This window comes from Epinephelus moara, chromosome 16, assembly GCF_006386435.1.
Source record: "Epinephelus moara isolate mb chromosome 16, YSFRI_EMoa_1.0, whole genome shotgun sequence".
NCBI classification, from domain to species: Eukaryota; Metazoa; Chordata; class Actinopteri; order Perciformes; family Serranidae; genus Epinephelus; species Epinephelus moara.
This window is the reverse complement of record NC_065521.1, coordinates 41767491-41786918: the sequence shown is the minus strand read 5'-3', so window position 1 is coordinate 41786918 and position 19428 is coordinate 41767491. Positions and strand designations below refer to the sequence as shown.

The following is a 19428-nucleotide window of genomic DNA, read 5'->3' as shown; positions in this document are numbered from 1 at the left end:
GGAGGCTTGGGCACAGGTACCACGCAGGATGTCTTCCACAGCTGTGGTACTCTTCCCAGCCTCAGGCTCAGGTTGAAGATGGTTTCAACTATCCCGCACAGTTGGTCTGCGCAGGACTTCAGGAGCCTGGAGCTGATGCCGTCTGGACCCGCAGCCTTCCTCGTCTTTATCTTCCTCAGCTGATCTCTCACCTGACAGGTAGTGAAGGACAAGCTGGAGCATTGGTTGCGTTGGTTGTTGAGGTTCTGGGAAACCGTGTCAAGATCTGCCTGTTACCTGCATTGTCTTCTTTCAAAATTCTGTTTTCACAGGAAATTTAATGTTACACACAGTCTATTTCAAAATAAAGGCACTACGTTGGTACAACATCGCAAATTGACGTTTTTTTCCTTCAACAAAAATACGTGGTTAGGTTTAGGTTTAGAACAGTTTGACTTTGGAATGTTGCAGGACGCGAACACCGCTCTCTTGGGTGAAAATCGGTGTTTGTTGGACCCATCACCATCGATTCCACCCGCCCCAGTTGGACTTTCGTTGCCTTAACTTTCGTCCTTGTCCCGCCGCGTTTCCCCTTGACGCCACTGGGCGCCATTAAACTATAACAGCAGCCGGCGATGTATCATGCTAAAAACCTACTCCTGATTCATGAATGCTGCGTAAAACTTGGATTGGATCAACACATTCTCACTCCAACCTCGTCACATGTCCACGTTTGGTCATGGACTTTCCACGTCCACATACGACGTGCAAGGTACCGGTTGTTGGTTGTTGAGGTTCTGGGACGTTGTCTTTTTCAAAATAAAGGCACTGTGTTGGTACAACACCGCAAATTGATGGTTTTTTTCACTCCAACAAAAACACGTGGTTAGGTGTATGAAAAAAAACAGGGTTTGGCTTTAGGATGCAAACACCGCTCTCTCGGCTGAAAATCTGTGTTTGTTGGACCCATCACCATCACTCCCACCCGCCCCAGTTGGACTTACGCTGCCTTAACTTTCGTGCTTGTCCCGTCGTGTTTCCCACCAGCACTGCTGGGCACTGTTAACTATAACGGCAAACGGCCGTATATCATGCCGACCTTAAAGGGTGGCTTTTTTTTGTTGGTTTTTGACGTCACAAGTCACTGCCTATTCACCAGATTACAGTGAATTCGGAGTGAGACTAGGCTCGAAATACACGTAAATTTCCTTTTGCGAACAGTTTACACACAAATTTGAATGTAAACTGATTAACCTGTGAGCATAATTTTGCAGCTGTCAAAGAGGAGCTGATTTGAGCTACTTTTTATGTTGAGCTACTGTTGGGCATTTTATAACAAATCATATTTTAATATTAGATAAAACAACATTAGCATTCACATTAAGATAAAAACAATGACTGGTCACTGCATTTTGACTGTACTTAGAAATCCTTTATTAATACATGGATTAATGAAGGATTTTAACTACAGTCAGAGGGCCTCGGATGAATTTTGGACTGCCTGCCTGCCTGCACCATGGACTTCATCAAAGAGTGAGCTGGCCAGTTGTTGATTTTTATCTTTATGTGACTATTTGGCCCATCCTCGAAGAACACCTGATTCTTTACATCTAACTACATAGTGCCTCAACTCAGTGCAGCACTCCGTATTTTTTCCTCAACATTTACATTAATTTGAAGTCGTGTTCCTGGCTACCTGGTGAATGTCCTGTGATGTCATTTGCTCTTCATTTGTTCCACTCTTAAGTGAAATATTTGGCTCTTCAGCTGCTAAATGCTCATCTATGTTCTAAGTAAATGAAGGGGCATTTTACACCTTATTAGAAAAATATGATTACATGCAACCTGTGTGTCATCTTTTCATATGATCAAATTCCTGTCTTTCATTCTAATTTTCTGTTTAACCATGAGTCATGTCAAGATTGTAAATCATGACGAAAGCTTCACAGGAATTTGTCCAAGTTACTTAAACCATTCTTGGCACCACTGCATGTTGTTTTACAGTATTTGCTGCTTTTCAGGCGACAGGATGAAGAACACCTCTTGTCCTCCTATCAGCTCTGACTTTAGAGGCAGATTTCTGCCTCCTGTTTACATCTTAGTCTTCGTCACTGGTCTGGTAGCTAACGGATGGGGACTGAAGTCTTTGCTGCACAACTGGAAGAAGCTAAAAATCATCAATGTTTTCATTCTCAACCTTGGACTTGCTGATATTTTGTACCTGCTCACTCTCCCGTTCTTGATGGTGTACCACTTTATGGGGGGTAAATGGATCTTTGGAGACGCATTCTGCAAGATAACAAGATTCTGCTTCCACCTGAATCTCTATGGCAGCATCGGGTTCCTTACTTGTATAAGTGTGTACAGGTACCTGGCTGTTGTCCATCCAGTGAGAGTGATGGGAAGATTAACTCTGACTCGTTCTGTGGGGATCTCAGCGATGGTTTGGGTCTTGGTGAGCATTCAAAGTCTTCCGGACATTTTCTACCCCAAAACATTTGGAAACAACACTGAGCGATCATGTTTTGATACCACCAGTGACACCTATGTTGAGAGTTACCTGAACTACACCCTTGGACGGACATTCACTGGCTTTTGTATCCCATTCCTCATCACACTGGGCTGCTATGGACATGTGATTGTTGTTCTCTGCCGCACAAATACCACTGACAAGGTACTGAAACAGAGAAGTCTGAAGTTGTTGTTCATCTTGATTCTTCTCTTCTCTGTTTGTTACATCCCCTATCATGTTTTAAAGAACCTCAACCTCTGGTCAAGAGTTCTTCTCAAACAGGAGATATGTGCTGAATGGTCCAATGGAGTCTACATTGCTCGACAGATAAGTTGTGGCCTTGTATCTCTGAACAGTGCTCTCAACCCTCTGGTTTACCTCCATGGTCATGAAGATATTCCTGCTCAGCTTAGACAGCTGTTTCAACAAGCTTGTCAGAAGTTCAGCCGTCCACCTCCAACAAACTCCGGCAGTGTGCCCATGGCATAAATCACAGAGGAACTTTAACACAAGACGAACATGTTTAACAGTAACAAATCAACATAAATCTGTATTATTATATTATTATGTTAATATAAGAGTGCTCTGTTTCTTTCATGGTCTGTTGAGTAGAGAAAATTTTGAATTATATGACTTCAAGTTAATTACTGGGGGATTTTAATGTTGTGTGGTCTCTGTAAATTCAAATGTTAAGTGAGTCTTGTATTTATTACTAAGTGTAGATCATCCCCAGGGATTGATTTTTTTTCTGTTTCAAATAGGGTTTCCAGATTTAACAGTTATCTACATTTTTTAATGTTGTATCGAATGAAAATGGGCATAGAGATGTTTTATTATTTATACATGTAAAAAAAACAAATAAATGATAAAATATCTGTCCACTGTAATGGACAGTGGATCTGAGTGTCACTGGAAAATGAAAAGGGAAATACTGTTCTGAAATGATTTTCTAATGATACATTCGGCTCATAATGCATTTCATTGATTGTGTGCACAGAATATTCATCTGTGGAGGTTTTAACCTGCTGTTTTCTGGAGATACTTAAGAAATTAAGGATATTTTGAGTTGTGATGGCAAATACGATACAAAATATGCAATATAAATGTAAATGTAAATATGCAACATGTGTGATGATACAAAATTCCTATATGCAATGTGTCCAAAAGCATCAATTTATTCATTGATGTGAGTCAACTGTTCATGAAAAATAAATAAAAACAGAAAAAAAACATGTACTAAAGTATTGTAATAAAAAAAGAAATGCTCATAATTTATGTGTGCATTCAGAGTATAAATCCACCATTAGGCCCTGATCACACAGAAAGCGTTTTGCAGGCTGCAGAGCTGTGTGGGTACATGAGACCCTAAAGAGGAGGGTGGATCATGGGGAGTACCACCAGTTGGTCCAGGAGCTTCTCCTCCATGATGGACGTTTCCAGGCATATTTTAGGAAGACTCAGGGGCAGTTTGACAACCTGCTGTCTAGCGTCAGGTCGTATAGCTCTGGGCATCCAGCAACCGCTACCACCAGTTTCTCCTCCGTTGTTTACCAACTGTAAACCTGTTGTGACAACTACAGAAGGTCCGCCTCTCAAATCATCCGATTGGACAATGGGAAAAAAAGATGACAAAAAAGGAGATGACGTGGGGTGTGTTTCTGCCTTGAGCTGAAGTTTTTTCAACTCAAGGAGCTCAAAGCGTTTGGCAAAAACCTCAGGCGCCTAGAGCGCAAAGAGCAAAAAGCTTCATTCTCATTAAGAACAATTACAAAAAGGTGCCTCCAGCTGCTAAAACACTCTCTGTGTGATCAGGGGCTTATTGATCACTGGCGCACATTGTATTGTATTGTTTATGTACAAACTGGCAAACTAGCATCATGATGATCTTCAGGTTTCCCTTTTGGAATAACGAATACAGACTACTGCTGTCTGCTGGTGTGGAGAGTTATTTCTTCTCACACAGGCAGAATGCATGTACTGGAAAGCCATCGGCTGTAGTCTTTACAGTGTGTTCATGTGCAACTTTTTGGCCAAGTCACAGACAACGTGAGGCAAAACGACCATCGGTTTCAACGCTGCTAATTCTTTGATGTTGGTTTGGTGTGTCTGGGCCTCCAAAGCCAGAAACCATCAAATGAGGCCAAAGTCTCCAACTTGTGATGTTGTTAAGTATAAAGTCAGGAGCTGGTCCACAGGCAATAAATGGGAGCCCAATTTTGTGGACCCACATAATGTTCTTTTTTTCATACCCATATGAGTTTTATTCTTTTATTGTGTTCTCAATTCTGAAACAGGAAATGTATCCATATACATGTGTATCCTATAGAACAGTGGTTCCCAACTGGTGGGTCACCGTCCAAAAGGGGGTCGTGGGTCCACTCCGTACGGACCACAAGTGACATGTGAACGTGTCAAGTTTGAAGTACAGTGTATTTTCAGCATAGAGCTTTTATTTTTAAGTGCTGTTTCCTGTTGTAGAGTGAGTGTAGATGAGTAACAGACAGCTACTTGTAAGAGACAGGAAAGTAGCTTGACAACATGGCTAAACTCAAGTGTGGAGCTGAATATTTTAAACTGTGTGAACCTTGAACTAATGACTAAGGACAAATCTGGACCAGTTGGGAACCAGTGCTGTGGAATATTCCTCTGGGTGCTCTCAGTGACATCTGTAACATATTTCCCAATTCATTATCTATGGAGCAGCTTCAGTTCTTATACCCTATGACATCACAAATTTGAGTTATAGCAGTCTAGTTTTTGGATTGGTTGGTTGTTTATGTTTACTAATATTTTTGGTTGTCTAAGACCATTAGCCTCGAAATCCAGACTCAAATCTAGAAAGATTTTGAGTCTGGCCCTCACTGATACACCCTTCCAACCCAAGGGGCAGCACTAACTGAGGCATATTAAATGCCGCTGCATGCAATTGGATAGCACGATAGCCAATCAGAGCAAAAAACAAGGTGACGTATTCATTGCACTAAGCCCCATTTGTTTGCTGAACAGTGGGGCTAACTGATATATATGCTTTTGCCGTGTCCCGTCAGCAAAATGGCAAAAACTTCCTTCCTGGAAACAAAGGCTTCTAGGGCAGTCTTCTGTTCCTCTCTCAAGAAAAAAGATAAGTGTAGTTGGCTTAGCGTTTCTTCCAAACCTCCGACTCCTACGGCGCAGCGCTGTCTTCATCATGTTACGCCCGCCCAGAGCCCGCATCTGTTAGACAGACTGATCTGATTGGTCCGATTGGCGATTCAGCGGGCTCTGCTCGTCGGGGCCAGATCTCTGTGCAGTGCAAATTCGAATTTGCTGGGGGCGGGGCATCTGGATTTCCAGGTTATTACTGTAGATCAAACGAATTCTGAAAATGGGCCAAGTGCCCCTTTATCCTGTGAGCAGAACTTTACTGTTGCAGCTGTCAAAGAGGAGCTGATTTGAGCATAACAAATCATATTTAATTATTAGATACAACAATAATAGCATTCATTTGGAGTCGTGTCTCCAGGTGAATGTCCTGTAATTTCTTTCCCCCTTTGTTTTGGTCTACCTCTGAGGAAAATGTTGGGCTCTTCAGCTGCTAAATGCTCATCTATGTTCTAAGTTAATGAAGGTGCATTTTACACCTTCTGAGAAAAATATGATTACATGCAGCCTGTGTGTCATCTTGTCATATGATCACATTCCTGTCTGAGATCACATTTCAATATTCTGATAAATCGTGGGAAGACTTTAAGAATGACGAAAGTTTTACAGGAACTGGTCTGAGTTACCTCAGCTATTTTAGACACCACACTTGCTTTACAGTATTTGCTGCTTCTCAGGCGACAGAATGAAGAATACAACTGGTCGTTGTGTCAGCTTTGACTTTACAGGCAGATTTCTGCCTCCTGTTTACATCATAGTCTTCATCGTTGGACTGGTAGCTAACGGATGGGGACTGAAGTCTTTGCTGCACAACTGGAAGAAGCTAAAAATCATCAATGTTTTCATTCTCAACCTTGGACTTGCTGATATTTTGTACCTGCTCACTCTCCCGTTCTTGATGGTGTACTACTTTATGGGGGGTAAATGGATCTTTGGAGACGCATTCTGCAAGATAACAAGATTCTGCTTCTACCTGAATCTCTATGGCAGCATCGGGTTCCTCACTTGTATAAGTGTTTACAGGTATCTGGCTGTTGTCCATGCAGTTCGAGTGATGGGAAGATTAACTCTGACTCGTTCTGTGGGGATCTCAGCCATGGTTTGGGTCCTGGTGAGCGCTCAAAGTCTCCCGGACGTGTTCTACACCAAAACATATGGAAACAGCACTGAGAAATGTGTTGATACCACCACCAACACCTACGTTGAGAGTTACCTGAACTACACCCTTGGACGGACACTCACTGGTTTTTGTATCCCATTCCTCATCACACTGGGCTGCTATGGACATGTGATTGTTGTTCTCTGCCGCACAAATACCACTGACAAGGTACAGAAACAGAGAAGTCTGAGGTTGTTGTTCATCTTGATTCTTCTCTTCTCTGTTTGTTACATCCCCTATCATGTTTTAAAGAACCTCAGCCTCTGGTCAAGGGTTCTGTGTAAACAGAAGATATTTGTCAAATGGTTAAAAGGGGCAGACATTGCTTATCAGATAAGTCGAGGCCTTGTGTGTCTGAACAGCGCTCTTAACCCTCTGGTTTACCTCCTTGGAAATGAAGATATTCCTGCTCAGTTCAGACAGCTGCTCCAACAAGCTCGTCAGAGAGTCAGCCGTCTGCCTCCAACAAACTCTGGCAGTGTGCCCATGGCACAACTCACAGGAGTTTAACACAAGACGAACATGTTTAACAGTAACATAAATTTATATTTATTCTATGCAGTTAGAAAGAAGAATTATGCATTGTTTCTGCATTATCACTTTATTATGATAATGGATTTATTTGAATGTGTTCCATTTCTTTCATGCTCTGATGAGTAAATGAAACTTTATATTATCTGACTTCCAGTTAGTCTTAATTCACATGTCAATCCTAGGATCAATTTTATTTTTGTTTCAAAAAGGGTTTTCGGATTGAGTATTTATTCACATTCTTAATAATTACAAAACTATTACTGTGTTGTTGAGGAAAGGGATTTAATTGTATTTGTTACATTTAAACGCTGTGTCTTAATTCAGGGGCTGCAGCCTCCGCGGTCAACGTCAGCCACGTCCTTTGAAGACCGCATCAGTCAGACAGAACAGTCTCTAAAAAAGGGATGGTCTGGTCTCTGTTCTCACCCTGACCTAATGATGTTCCTGTTACCTAGTGACCAGCTGTTCTTGACAGCTGTTCTTTTGGTGCTCGTGCTTTTAGCTGCTCAGCTCCCAGACTTTGGAACACTCTCCCACTACACATCCGTAATCTGGACTCAGTTGATACCTTCAAGTCACACCTCAAGACACACCTCTTCAAAACTGCCTACTCCCTTTAATCCAAATAGTTTATCCATCCGTTTAGCCATCTCTATTTGTATGCTCTCTATATTTATTACTTGTACATTTATTTTGCTATTTCTATGTTCTGCATGTTTGTTATTTGTATATTTATTATTTGCTACTGTACTGTTCTTAAGTTTTCTGTTATTTACTTGTAAGGCGACCTTGAGTGCCTTGAAAGGCGCCAAACAAATAAAATGTATTATTATTCTTTATTATTATTATTATTATTAAAAGAAGGAGTAAGCTAGTAAGTTAGTTAGCCCTAAATCATGGACCCAGAGATTGTTATTTTATACATTTTCTTTACTTAATACTTGAGGAGATGATTCACTGCCAGAGACACCGCCGTTTGATATATTTCAGGCTGATGGACCGTTTTAGGTAAACTAGCTAATAGTAATGTAAACAACAGTTAAATGTTAGCTAGTTAACAATTGTTAGTTGACTTAATATATAATCATTAGTGGTGCCCAATGCATCTTGGGATAGGCCAGGCCACAAAGGATTCATCCGTTGCATCCTTCAAATTCTAGGAAAGAAGGCTGCATTTCTCAGCTGTATTTGAAGGAGCCTTTGAAATGGGACAGCCTTGATCGCGTCGATGTGACACAACCGGTCTTCAAATACAGCCTTTGAAGGCTGCAACCCCTGAATTGAGACACAGCTATAGACAGCTGCGCCATTTTGAGGAGAGAAGTCTGGACGATTCGAAGGACCTGTGAGTGATGGGGGCCATTAAAAAAACTGGAACATTACAATTTTTTAACAGAAAATTACTAACTTGACATCGTTATCAGATGATGATTGATGATTATGTTAAATGTGCTACCTAAACAGTTTCTCTTTTCAATTATTTTTTTTCTTCTTTTTTTTTTCAAAAAAAGTAAACATCCAGAGAGTACTTTTAATGTACTTTTATTTATTGGCAATGTAGCGCAAGTTGTTCATGATGTTCATTTAGAGCAGATGTCTTAATTTTTGCTATTTTTCTATGTATTTTAAGATTTTTTGAATATGGTGAACTAAAAAATGTGTGTTAAACTGAAGTGTGGTGGAATATGTAGTGTCTGTTGTCTGATGTGATTGGCTGTAGCTCCTGACACTGTTTGGTTTAAAGGTCTTGATTTGCTGAGGGCCTCAAAATTGTTTTATGCACAATGCAATGATGTCATGATTATCTCACCACTGTCAGCCGTGTGACTTGCTCAACCTAATGGTGTAGCATGATGATCTAATAATCAGCTGTTTGACAAAGGTGTGGCCTGTGTAATAGATGAGTGTACCTGTGTCTCAGTATAAAATTGCTTTTATGTGACACGGCTGATATGCGGCCATCTTGACTCCCTGAAAGGAGTTCTGAGATCTCAATGGGACCTCGCTGGCCAAATAAAGGATAAATAAAACAAGTAAATGCTGCAGCTGAGGTGGAGGTAATTGTATTGATTTTCATACATACATACATACATACATACATGTTTATTTATATAAATGTATATATTTCTATTTTTACCAACACAACACCACTAAGAGCCTCTAAAGTTACGAGAAGGGTAACACAGTCTCAACAAAAACTGAATGTAGGCCTCACAAACGTAGGAAATATTGCACAGCATTTGTACTGGATTGCATTACATTGTGGGGATATAATATTAAAGTGAGCTAACTCTGTTTATATTAACTCCCGAAGTAACAAAAATCGGTTGCTACTTTTAGCAATCGACTAATGAAATGTAGCACTGTGCCCAAGATGAATTTCCCTTGGGGGATAATAAAGTTTACTTTACTTTAATTACTTTAGCAATGGTCTTTTATTGTCTTAAATTTTGCAATTTAAATGGTAAAATGTAATGATGCTCTCATACATAATGCTGGTAGGCCTACTCATCAGTTGTCAAAGCCTTGACTGCATGCTGTACAAGTGGAAACTAATGCTGTGTCTCAGATCGTGTACTTCTGTACTTACACTTAATATTTTGAGTGCATAAGTGTGTTCACACTGAGAAGTATGGAAAAATGCAGTGCACTATGAGTACCTGCATGGTGCACCTTAAAACGATCAAGAAGTTGAGTGTGGAACTATGGACGCTTCCCGGCATCAATGGTTGCCATCTTGGCTACGTGGCAGAAGAGGAGGGACCACTTTTCAAACTGGAAATGGCGGCCGAGGACTGTGCGAACGTGAACGCTGCATTATACAAATACATGTGTTTTTTGCAGTAAGCATCACTATAAGTATACTACTACGGTGTAAGCCAGCAGTATGTTTACTGGGTTAGTTTAGCAGTCTGTAATGATTTGGTACCGCGAACGATAACGCAGATGCTAATGCTAGTTTGCTAACAGGCTAATTTGCAGTCGTCATTTCTGGTAAGTGCACAACGGCCGTGTTTGGTTTCAGACAACACTACCCTGTCGAAATTTGCACACTACGCCAATAATTACATAGTGCATATAGTGTACTACATAGAAGTGTACTAACAGAAGTATGTGATTTGAGACACAGTGTAATTCCTAATGCATAATTTACAATGTTTTTACAAATAAAATGGCCGCCCACAGCACTAATCTCAAACTGTCTAAATATGCTTCGCAGCTCATTCCATACCCAGGGTGCACATTAAGAGAAGTCAGTTTCACAAAACTCTGAGCAGATCCTGGGGACAACATGATGTACATGTTAATACATCAATAATTATAATCCAATCATATCATACATACTGAGCATTCTGCGTTAACTAGTACTGTTTTACGTTTTTACTTTAGATTAAATTTGTTGTGTTTCTAAGATGTGGTATTAGTAGTGTTACTTAATTAAAGCTTCTGAATAATTTTAAACTTAAAACCGAATCACCTGTGACCTGTCTGTGTAAGAGAGGGCGGGTTTTAGAGGTCAGAGGGTCAAACCGCCGGTGTTCTGATTTGTGGTAACTATGGAAATCGGCTAATCATAATGCTAGCATGTTAACATGGTTGCTGTCTGTAAACTCAGCAAATTCTCAATATACCAAGAAGTGACTGATGACTTATTTCAATTCACAGAAGGTAAAATAAATTTTAATACGGTAACGTTACCAATTCCATTCGGTTTGTAAAACTGATGCTAATCGCGATTAGCGCGTTAGCATGCTAGCGACATTAGCTTAGCTCTCAGTGTGGTAACGTTAGCAACCTATGCTACTGGGTGTTAGGCAGTACTTCAGTAAAAGTAGTAGTACTAGAATGTTAAATACTCAGCTATGAGTACAAATGTATTAGTATCATCAAGATAAACCTTGTGTTAAGGTACCAAATGTAAATGTACTCATTATGCAGAATAGCCCATTTCACAATCGCACTGTATTTTAACTATTGATGCCTGTGCACATCACTGTGATGTTGGCGATATTAATTATATATATCTACACTCACCACTTTATTAGGCACATCTTGTTAGTACCTGGTTGGACCCCTTTTGCCTTCAGACCTGCCTTAATTCTTGGTGTCATAGATTCAACAAGATGCTGGAAACATTCCTCAGAGATTTTGGTCCATATTGACATGATGACATCACACAGTTGGCTGCAGATTTGTCGGCTGCACATCCATGATGAGAATCTCCCGTTCCACCACATCCCAAAGGTGCTCTATTGGACTGAGATCTGGTGACTGTGGAGGCCATTGGAGTACAGTGAACTCATTGTCATGTTCAAGAAACCAGTTTGAGATGATGTGAGCTTTGTGACATGGTGCGTTATCCTGCTGGAAGTAGCCATCAGAAGATGGGTACACTGTGGTCATAAAGGGATGGACACGGTCAGCAACAATACTCAGGTAGGCTGTGGTGTTTAAACCATGCTCAGTTGGTACTAAGAAAATCTCCCCCACACCATTACACCACCAGCAGCAGCCTGAACCATTGATACATGATACATACATCCATGCTTTCATGTTGTTTACACCAAATTCTGACCCTACCATCTGAATGTGGCAGCAGAAATCCAGACTCATCAGACCAGGCAACGTTTTTCCAATCTTCTATTGTCCAGTTTTGGTGAGCCTGTGTGAACTGTAGCCTCAGTTTCCTGTTGTTAGCTGACAGGAGTGGCACCTGGTGTGGTCTTCTGCTGCTGTAGCCCACCTGCTTCAAGGTTGGACATGTTGTTGGTTCAGAGATGGTCTTCTGCAGACCTTGGTTGTAACCACTGGTTATTTGAGTTACTGTTGCCTTTCTATCATTCTGTACTAGTCTGGTCATTCTCCTCTGACCTCTGGCATCGACAAGGCATTTTCACCCGGAGAACTGCTGCTCACTGGATATTTTCTCTTTTTGGGACCCTCTTCTGTAAACCCTAGAGATGGTTGTGTGTGAAAATCCCAGTAGATGAGCAGTTTCTGAAATACTCAGACCAGCCCGTCTGGTACCAACAACCATGCCACGTTCAAAGTCACTTCAGTCACCTTTTTTCTCCATTCTGATGCTCAGTTTGAACTTCAGCACGTCGTCTTGACCATGTCTGCATGCCTAAATGCATTGAGTTGCTGCCATGTGATTGGCTGATTAGCTATTTGCGTAAATGAGCAGTTGAACAAGTGTACCTAATAAAGTGGCCAGTGAGTGTATATAGTTTATCCGTCAGTATTTATCCTATTTATTGTATTAAAAATCCAAACCTGCAAAGTAACTAAAGCTTTGAGATAAATGTAGAGGTTAAAGGTTCCATAGTTGCATCCAAATTGAAATTAATTTCATGCTATTGACTGATGGGAGTATATTTATTGCACAGTTTAGCATATACAACTGTTAGCTAAGATCAAAATATAACTAACTTGGTGTGAGGTAGCACACTAGGTTTTGGCTGATTTAAGTAACTGAGAAGACATCTGTGCACAGGGAAGACCATGAAACTCGTTGGACCCTGTGAGGAGTTGATGTCTCCCGCCTGCTGCAGCTTCAGTCTGAACTTTCACCATCCTCTCCCATTCTGCATCCTTCCTCTGTGCCTGTGCTCCAGGTGACATGCCATGGATTTGTGAGTACCAAACAATATTGAACATGTGTTTATTTTAGTAGCTCACACCAGCAGGTGACGCAGCCTCTTAAAGCCACGACTCAGGCCTGCATTGTGTTATTTTATTTTGAAAGACATTGTTTTGTAAGTTGCAGAGTGAGTTTCACAGTGTGGGCTCTTTAGTTCAGAATTGACATTTGGTAAATTAGGTATTTACAATTTGTGTAAGTTACTGTTTCAGAAGAGGAATTTATAGGGCTGTCATTCAGTCAGGATTTTTGCTTCCATTTAAAAGGTGCATTTACAAGAAATTCAAATACAGTCATTTCTCTGTTACACAGAAAATGATGAGGATCATAGTAGTGGTATGAGTAGCTTTGTGAGTCACTGTATCACACAGGATTACTTAATAGTTCCTTCTTTCTCTTAATGATGATGTTACAGTTGTTTTCCATTGCTGCAAAATCCCGAAGACTGTTCACAATGCCTGTCGGTCTGTATTGCACCAAGAATTATAGTGAACGGTTACAGTGCACAATCTAGACCAGGCTGGACTAGGGATTTCACCTGCTTACATCAGAATGTGAATTGTCAATTTGGGAATATTAGCTTACTAAAGATTGGGGTGTCACGATCGATCTTGGTATCGGGGCCGATCAAGGCATTTTTTAACTTATCAGGATCGGATAATTGAGCTTATAGAGCCCGATCTGATCCTTTATTATACATCAGTTGGTGTTATTTTTACTTGCGAAACTTTTATGCACAGCAACACAATGAGTGCAGCCGTCATCAACTCCCCAACTTCCCGCTACCTGTCTCTCCTCCACTCTGCTGAGCTGTGCCCGTCCACAGCGAACCACGCCATAAACAATAGCAAAATGCAGAACAAGACTGTTTATTTTTGTTATTAGCAAAAATGAGGACTCATTTTATTTCAGCCTTGTGTGAGAAACAGCTTGTTTGTCATGTGTGACGCTGCTCGGGGAAGAGACGAGAGGGACACTCTCTCTGTCCCAACTTGATTGGGACATCCTTTCTATAGATATAGCATTTAAGTCAAATTACTGCTTGAAATAAGTATAGTCAGGGGTAGGTGTGTGTTTAATCTGTCCACTGGTTCACCTGGGTTACCTTTTTTCAGATTCTCCTAATTAACTGCTGCTTTCATCACCCCTGCATCAGGTCATTTTTCACATTTTTGCACATCCAAAACTACAAATGATGACTTTTCTGCTTGCACAACCCTCACAAATTAAATTTAGAAAAATCCACAGACACACACAAAGAAAAACTATGTTGCACTGCCACACACAAACACTTGACTTTTGTGCTCAGAACGTGGCAAACCCTTTGATATAGATCAGCTAAAACCTTGACTTTGACTCCACCTTCTGGACAATTTTTACATTAACTTCTTCACAACTCCTACACCTTAAAAACAAAGTTGGAACCTTGATTTTTATCCATCTAACAATACAGTATATTACTCAGTGCCTCTGCAAAATTACACTTCAGAGTGCAAATCATTGACCAGACTGGACTAGTGGAGCTGCTGTCAGTGCAGCAAAACTATTTTTTATTTGTATATATATATATATATATATATATTTTTTTTTTTAATAAAATGTAGGATATAAAGCACAGAAGGGTTGTGGTCTCAGTGACGTAAAAGCACTAACATAACAGCTTGATCATTCTGTGTCCCCTCTCTGACTTCTGGGGTTTTTGTGGATCTATGAACGCAGCAAACTCTTCATGAGTTTGAGTCACAGAGTGGAGAATTGATTGGTCAGTCAGTTTGTTGTCAGATCAATCAGATCAGACCAGATCAATGGAGTGGTTTGGAATGGTTTTCATGGGAGTGCAGCCAGTTTCATCTAAAGTAGTAGTAGTAGTAAATGATGGACAGAACTAAAATAAGACACGTGTTAAGTTTCACTTTCACTGTGCGTGGCGTTCGTGTTCTGTCTGTGCCCGGAGTATGCTCTGCACTCCTAGAGTGTGGAGCTCTGAATAACTGAACAGTGTGCATTTCGAATTAATGGTCCAGTTCCAAAAGTAGAAAGTTAATATGTAGCAACAAATGCCGATATCATGGCAGGTCGCCACAAATATAGAAATTTGTGTAACCCTGATATGATGACCATTCCCATGCTCAGTTATCGCTCCTAAGTTGTTGCAAGAGTTGCTGTCATTTGTTACACAGATTTGGTGCTAAATTGAAGCATTCTACTTCTACTTCTGTCCTGGAAACTGCTGCCCCCCCTCCCCCTTATTGTCAACATACCTATGACAGCCATACATCCTGTTAATGCCCGCCCGATGTCTCTAGTTTATGATCCCAGAGGTCACTGGGGGTCATTTTATAGTAATGTCAAGTTCATTGTTACAATGAAATGGCTACTGTGGGGACGAACATCATCACACATGAATGAAATTGGGCTTATTGAATCCACAAGAGTCTCAGCTTTCCAGTCATACCCAATTTATGCAATTCAAAGAATGTTTAGGGAACCCCGTTTGCAGGAGTATTCAAATACAATAAATGAAATGAGAGTGGGTATGTCTGTTCATGGGTACACATAGAACCTATTTTCACTCACATATCTTAAGGTGAGTGGTTAAAGGACCGCTGTAAAAATTGCCATGCCAGTTTTTCCCTTAAAACAATTTAATGTCTCTGACAAGACGTCTGTGGCTGTTGAACATACACAACCACAAAATTTAAATGTTATAAAGAGTCGGTTCCTGAGACGTTATTTCAAATATGAATAAATGCATCCGGTGATATCAGCTATAGATACTTTGCATGGTTGCACTTTATTTGAACCTTTTATGGTTCTACAACCTCATTTAACTTTAAGATACCATTTTATCATTGCATCTACTCGCCTCGGAGATCACGTACATTTTCAGTTTAATACCACAATGATATGATTCTAAGAATAATGTTTAACAGGAAGCAATCTTTAAAGGTACACTGTCTCATTTACTTCAACCATTCTACGCACTGTAGCATACTTGTTTTACAGTATTTGCTGCTTTTTTGGCGACAGAATGAAGAACACCTCTTGTCCTCGTGTCAACTTTGACTTTACAGGCAGATTTCTGCCTCCTGTTTACATCTTAGTCTTCGTCATTGGTCTGGTAGCTAACGGATGGGGACTGAAGTCTTTGCTGCACAACTGGAAGAAGCTAAAAATCATCAATGTTTTTGTTCTCAACCTTGGACTTGCTGATATTTTGTACCTGCTCACTCTCCCGTTTTTGATGGTGTACTACTTTATGGGAAGGCAATGGATCTTTGGAGACGCATTCTGTAAGATAACAAGATTCTGCTTCTACCTGAATCTCTATGGCAGCATCGGCTTCCTTACTTGTATAAGTGTGTACAGGTATCTGGCTGTTGTCCATGCAGTTCGAGTGATGGGAAGATTAACTCTGACTCACTCTGTGGGGATCTCAGTCATGGTTTGGCTTTTCATGGGCATTCAAAGTCTCCCTGACATGCTCTACAGCAAAACATATGGAAACAACACTGGCAAATGTTACGATACCACCAAAAACTTCTATGTTGAGAGTTACCTGAAATACAGCCTTGGACGGACGCTCACTGGCTTTTGTATCCCATTCCTCATCACACTGGGCTGCTATGGACATGTGATTGTTGTTCTCTGCCGCACAAATACCACTGACAAGGTACTGAAACAGAGAAGTTACAAGTTATTGCTCATCTTGATTCTTCTCTTCTCTGTTTGTTACATCCCCTATCATGCATTCAAGAATTTCAACCTTATGGCAAGAGTTTTGACAAGTCAAGGTGTTTGCCCTGAATGGTCCAGTGGAGTCTACATTGCTTATCAGATAAGCCGCGGCCTTGTGTGTCTGAACAGCGCTCTCAACCCTCTGGTTTACCTCCATGGAAATGAAGAAATTCCCGCTCAGTTCGGACAGCTGCTCCAACAAGCTCGTCAGATGTTCAGCCATCCACCTCCAACAAACTCTGGCAGTATGCCCATGGCACAAATCACAGAGGAAGTTTAACAGAAGAATAATAGTATCATGGTTAACGTAAGACTGAATATATTAATTTCCACATCTATATTAAGTTTATATTTGTGCTGTGCAGTACAGAAGGAAGGAAAAATGTTATAACTAGTAATGATAAAAATTATAAATGTAATTTGTATTATTATTCTTTCATTTTATTAACATTAATGTGTTTAATAATTTCTTTTATGCTCTGATAAGTAAATAATGTACAGTTTGAATTATCTGACTTTGATTTAATTACTGGGGGGCATTTAAATGCTGTGTGGTGTCCTGAGTTATAAAGCACTGAACTCAATCAAAAGAAGAAATTGGAGGTTTGTAACTGTTGTGATTAGGAGGGAGTGCACAAGTTATTGTTGTGATATGTTGATGTTGGTGTGTGATGAGTTCAATTATTGTCCTCAGTGTATATATATTTCATGTGCTTATGGCCCTATCTAGAGTCAGTGTTTGGTTTGTCCGTTCTGGGCTACTGTAGAAACATGGTGGTGCAACATGGTGATCAGACAAGGACCTGATGTAAACGTAGATGTAAACGGCTCATTCTAAGGTAATGTAAACACAAGTATTGTTATTTTCAGGCGATTATACACTAAAGAAAACATATTTATTATATTACATGCCATTTCTGCCAATATATCCCTCTAAATCCTACACACTGGACCTTTAATACAAAACACAAGAAAAAGAACACAAGCATACTATACGTATAGATCTATGTCCAAATGTCTTGTGCAGTATTACAGCCAGTTGAATAATATTTTGGTCCAAAATTTATTCAGTGTACCAGCCACAGGCAGAAAGACCACAAAGTTAATTTTTTAATTTTTCCCACATGGAAATTCTGACCAATCAAGAGCAGCTTTCTCACACAAGGCATTTGATCTGGTCTGCTTGTAAATGCTGCCGTGAGAACACAAACCAACTCTAGGCAATTATACAACTTTGTAACAACATTAGTCTCTGATTCAGACCAAAGGAGACGACTCTAGGTCGGAAAGCAGCCTGACACTCAACAATATTACTAGCTTATTTTTCCAATACAACTGATCTTAAAACTTGAGGAATATATTCACTCTCCTGCCTGGTTAGTGTCAGTTCAGCTCACCTGCAGAGCAGCCACCTCACACTAAACTCCAGTATCAGTCTTCATTATTTCACTTCCTTTTTTACACTTTCACTCACCTAAAACTACGTGATGACCTTTCTGCTTGCACCACCCCCACCAACAAAACACACACACACAAAGAAAACTATGTTGCACTGCCACACACCTCTTTCACTTCTGTGCTCATATTATGATAAACCTTTAATACAGATAAGCTAAAACTTTGACTTTGACACACCCTGGGGAGTTTTTAAATTAACCTGACCACAACTGCTAAGCATCAAAAACCAACTTGGGGCCTTGACTCTTATCTGTCTAACAATGTGGTTTTGCTTTATAATGAGCACTGCAGCCTCACAGAGCAGTGACTCTGACTGTTGTCTTTGCAGTTGGCTTATATAGATCTGAGACTTAGTTTGACGTCCCCCAAAAAGCTTAAAAACAGCTCTGCACAATATGTTTTACAAAGTCTGCACAAGTCTTCAGCCTCTTAACTCTCCTGCACATTTTTTAAACATGTATGTATTGAAGCGCTTAAGGTTTAAGCCAGCTCTATCACTGTTCTGTAACCCCTTTTCTACAGTCATGGGCTGGCTGGCTTGGTTTGGTTTGGGCCATTAGCTCAGCACAGCAGGGATTTGCATTTCCATTACATAGGGCTTCCTTTTTTTAAGATGTGTCTTGAACTGACGATGGCTTGTCTTGAGTGATAATGTTTAAAGCAGACTGCTAATCCACGGCTAAAGTCCCCTGTTATTTTTGCTTAGGAGAGGGATGTCATGCTGTAAAGCCCTCTGAGGCAAATTATGATTGCTGATTTTTTGCTTTAAATTGAAAATTGAAATTAAATTCTTAACAATGCTGTAGCAGAATGTTAATTTATATAGTGTACAGAAAGCAATGTTGATTATGTTCTCGTTTAGTTTAATTTCTTTCTCTAAAGTAAATCCCCAAAAGAACCAATAACCTGTCCAGGTGGTGTCCAGCAAACGATGTGGGTTTCGTTAATAATTGGCAAACTTTCTGGGGAAAACCTAGTCTTATTAGGAGAGACGGCATTCATCCCACTTTGGATGGAGCTGCTCTCATTTCTAGGAACCTGGCAAACTTTATGAGTAAATCAAATCCCTGACAACCCAGAGTTGAGACCAGGACTCGGAGACGCAGTCCTATACGCCTCTCTGAGCTTCTAGTTCAGTTACCCAGCCATAGTTTTCATAGTTTTATACAAACGGTGTCTGTCCCCCGACCACCTAAATTATTTAAATCTAAAATTAAACAAAGAGGAGTTGTGCATAACAACCTCATAAAAATTAAAACCTCT

At 40.3% G+C, this 19428-nt stretch overlaps 4 protein-coding genes across 4 annotated transcripts in view; all 4 read left to right on the top strand.

Moving 5' to 3' along the window:
- Positions 1-183, top strand: part of LOC126402358 (P2Y purinoceptor 1-like) — a 3603-nt gene extending 3420 nt beyond the window's left edge. Inside the window, exon 2 of the mRNA XM_050064258.1 lies at positions 5-183. Coding sequence (XP_049920215.1) covers positions 5-183 — 179 coding nt within the window. The remainder of the gene's footprint in view (positions 1-4) is intronic.
- A 1816-nt stretch (positions 184-1999) lies between these two features.
- LOC126403224 (P2Y purinoceptor 1-like) lies at positions 2000-2980 on the top strand. The gene has a single exon (XM_050065774.1). The coding sequence runs from the start codon at positions 2009-2011 to the stop codon at positions 2978-2980; it is 972 nt and encodes a 323-aa protein (XP_049921731.1). The 5' UTR covers positions 2000-2008.
- Positions 2981-6308: 3328 nt separating this feature from the next.
- On the top strand, positions 6309-7301 carry LOC126402357 (P2Y purinoceptor 1-like). Its single transcript, XM_050064257.1, has one exon. It carries the CDS (start codon positions 6318-6320, stop codon positions 7299-7301), a length of 984 nt encoding a protein of 327 aa, XP_049920214.1. The 5' UTR covers positions 6309-6317.
- Positions 7302-16000: 8699 nt separating this feature from the next.
- LOC126403223 (P2Y purinoceptor 1-like) lies at positions 16001-16987 on the top strand. Its single transcript, XM_050065773.1, has one exon. The coding sequence runs from the start codon at positions 16001-16003 to the stop codon at positions 16985-16987; it is 987 nt and encodes a 328-aa protein (XP_049921730.1).
- Positions 16988-19428: the final 2441 nt, after the last annotated feature.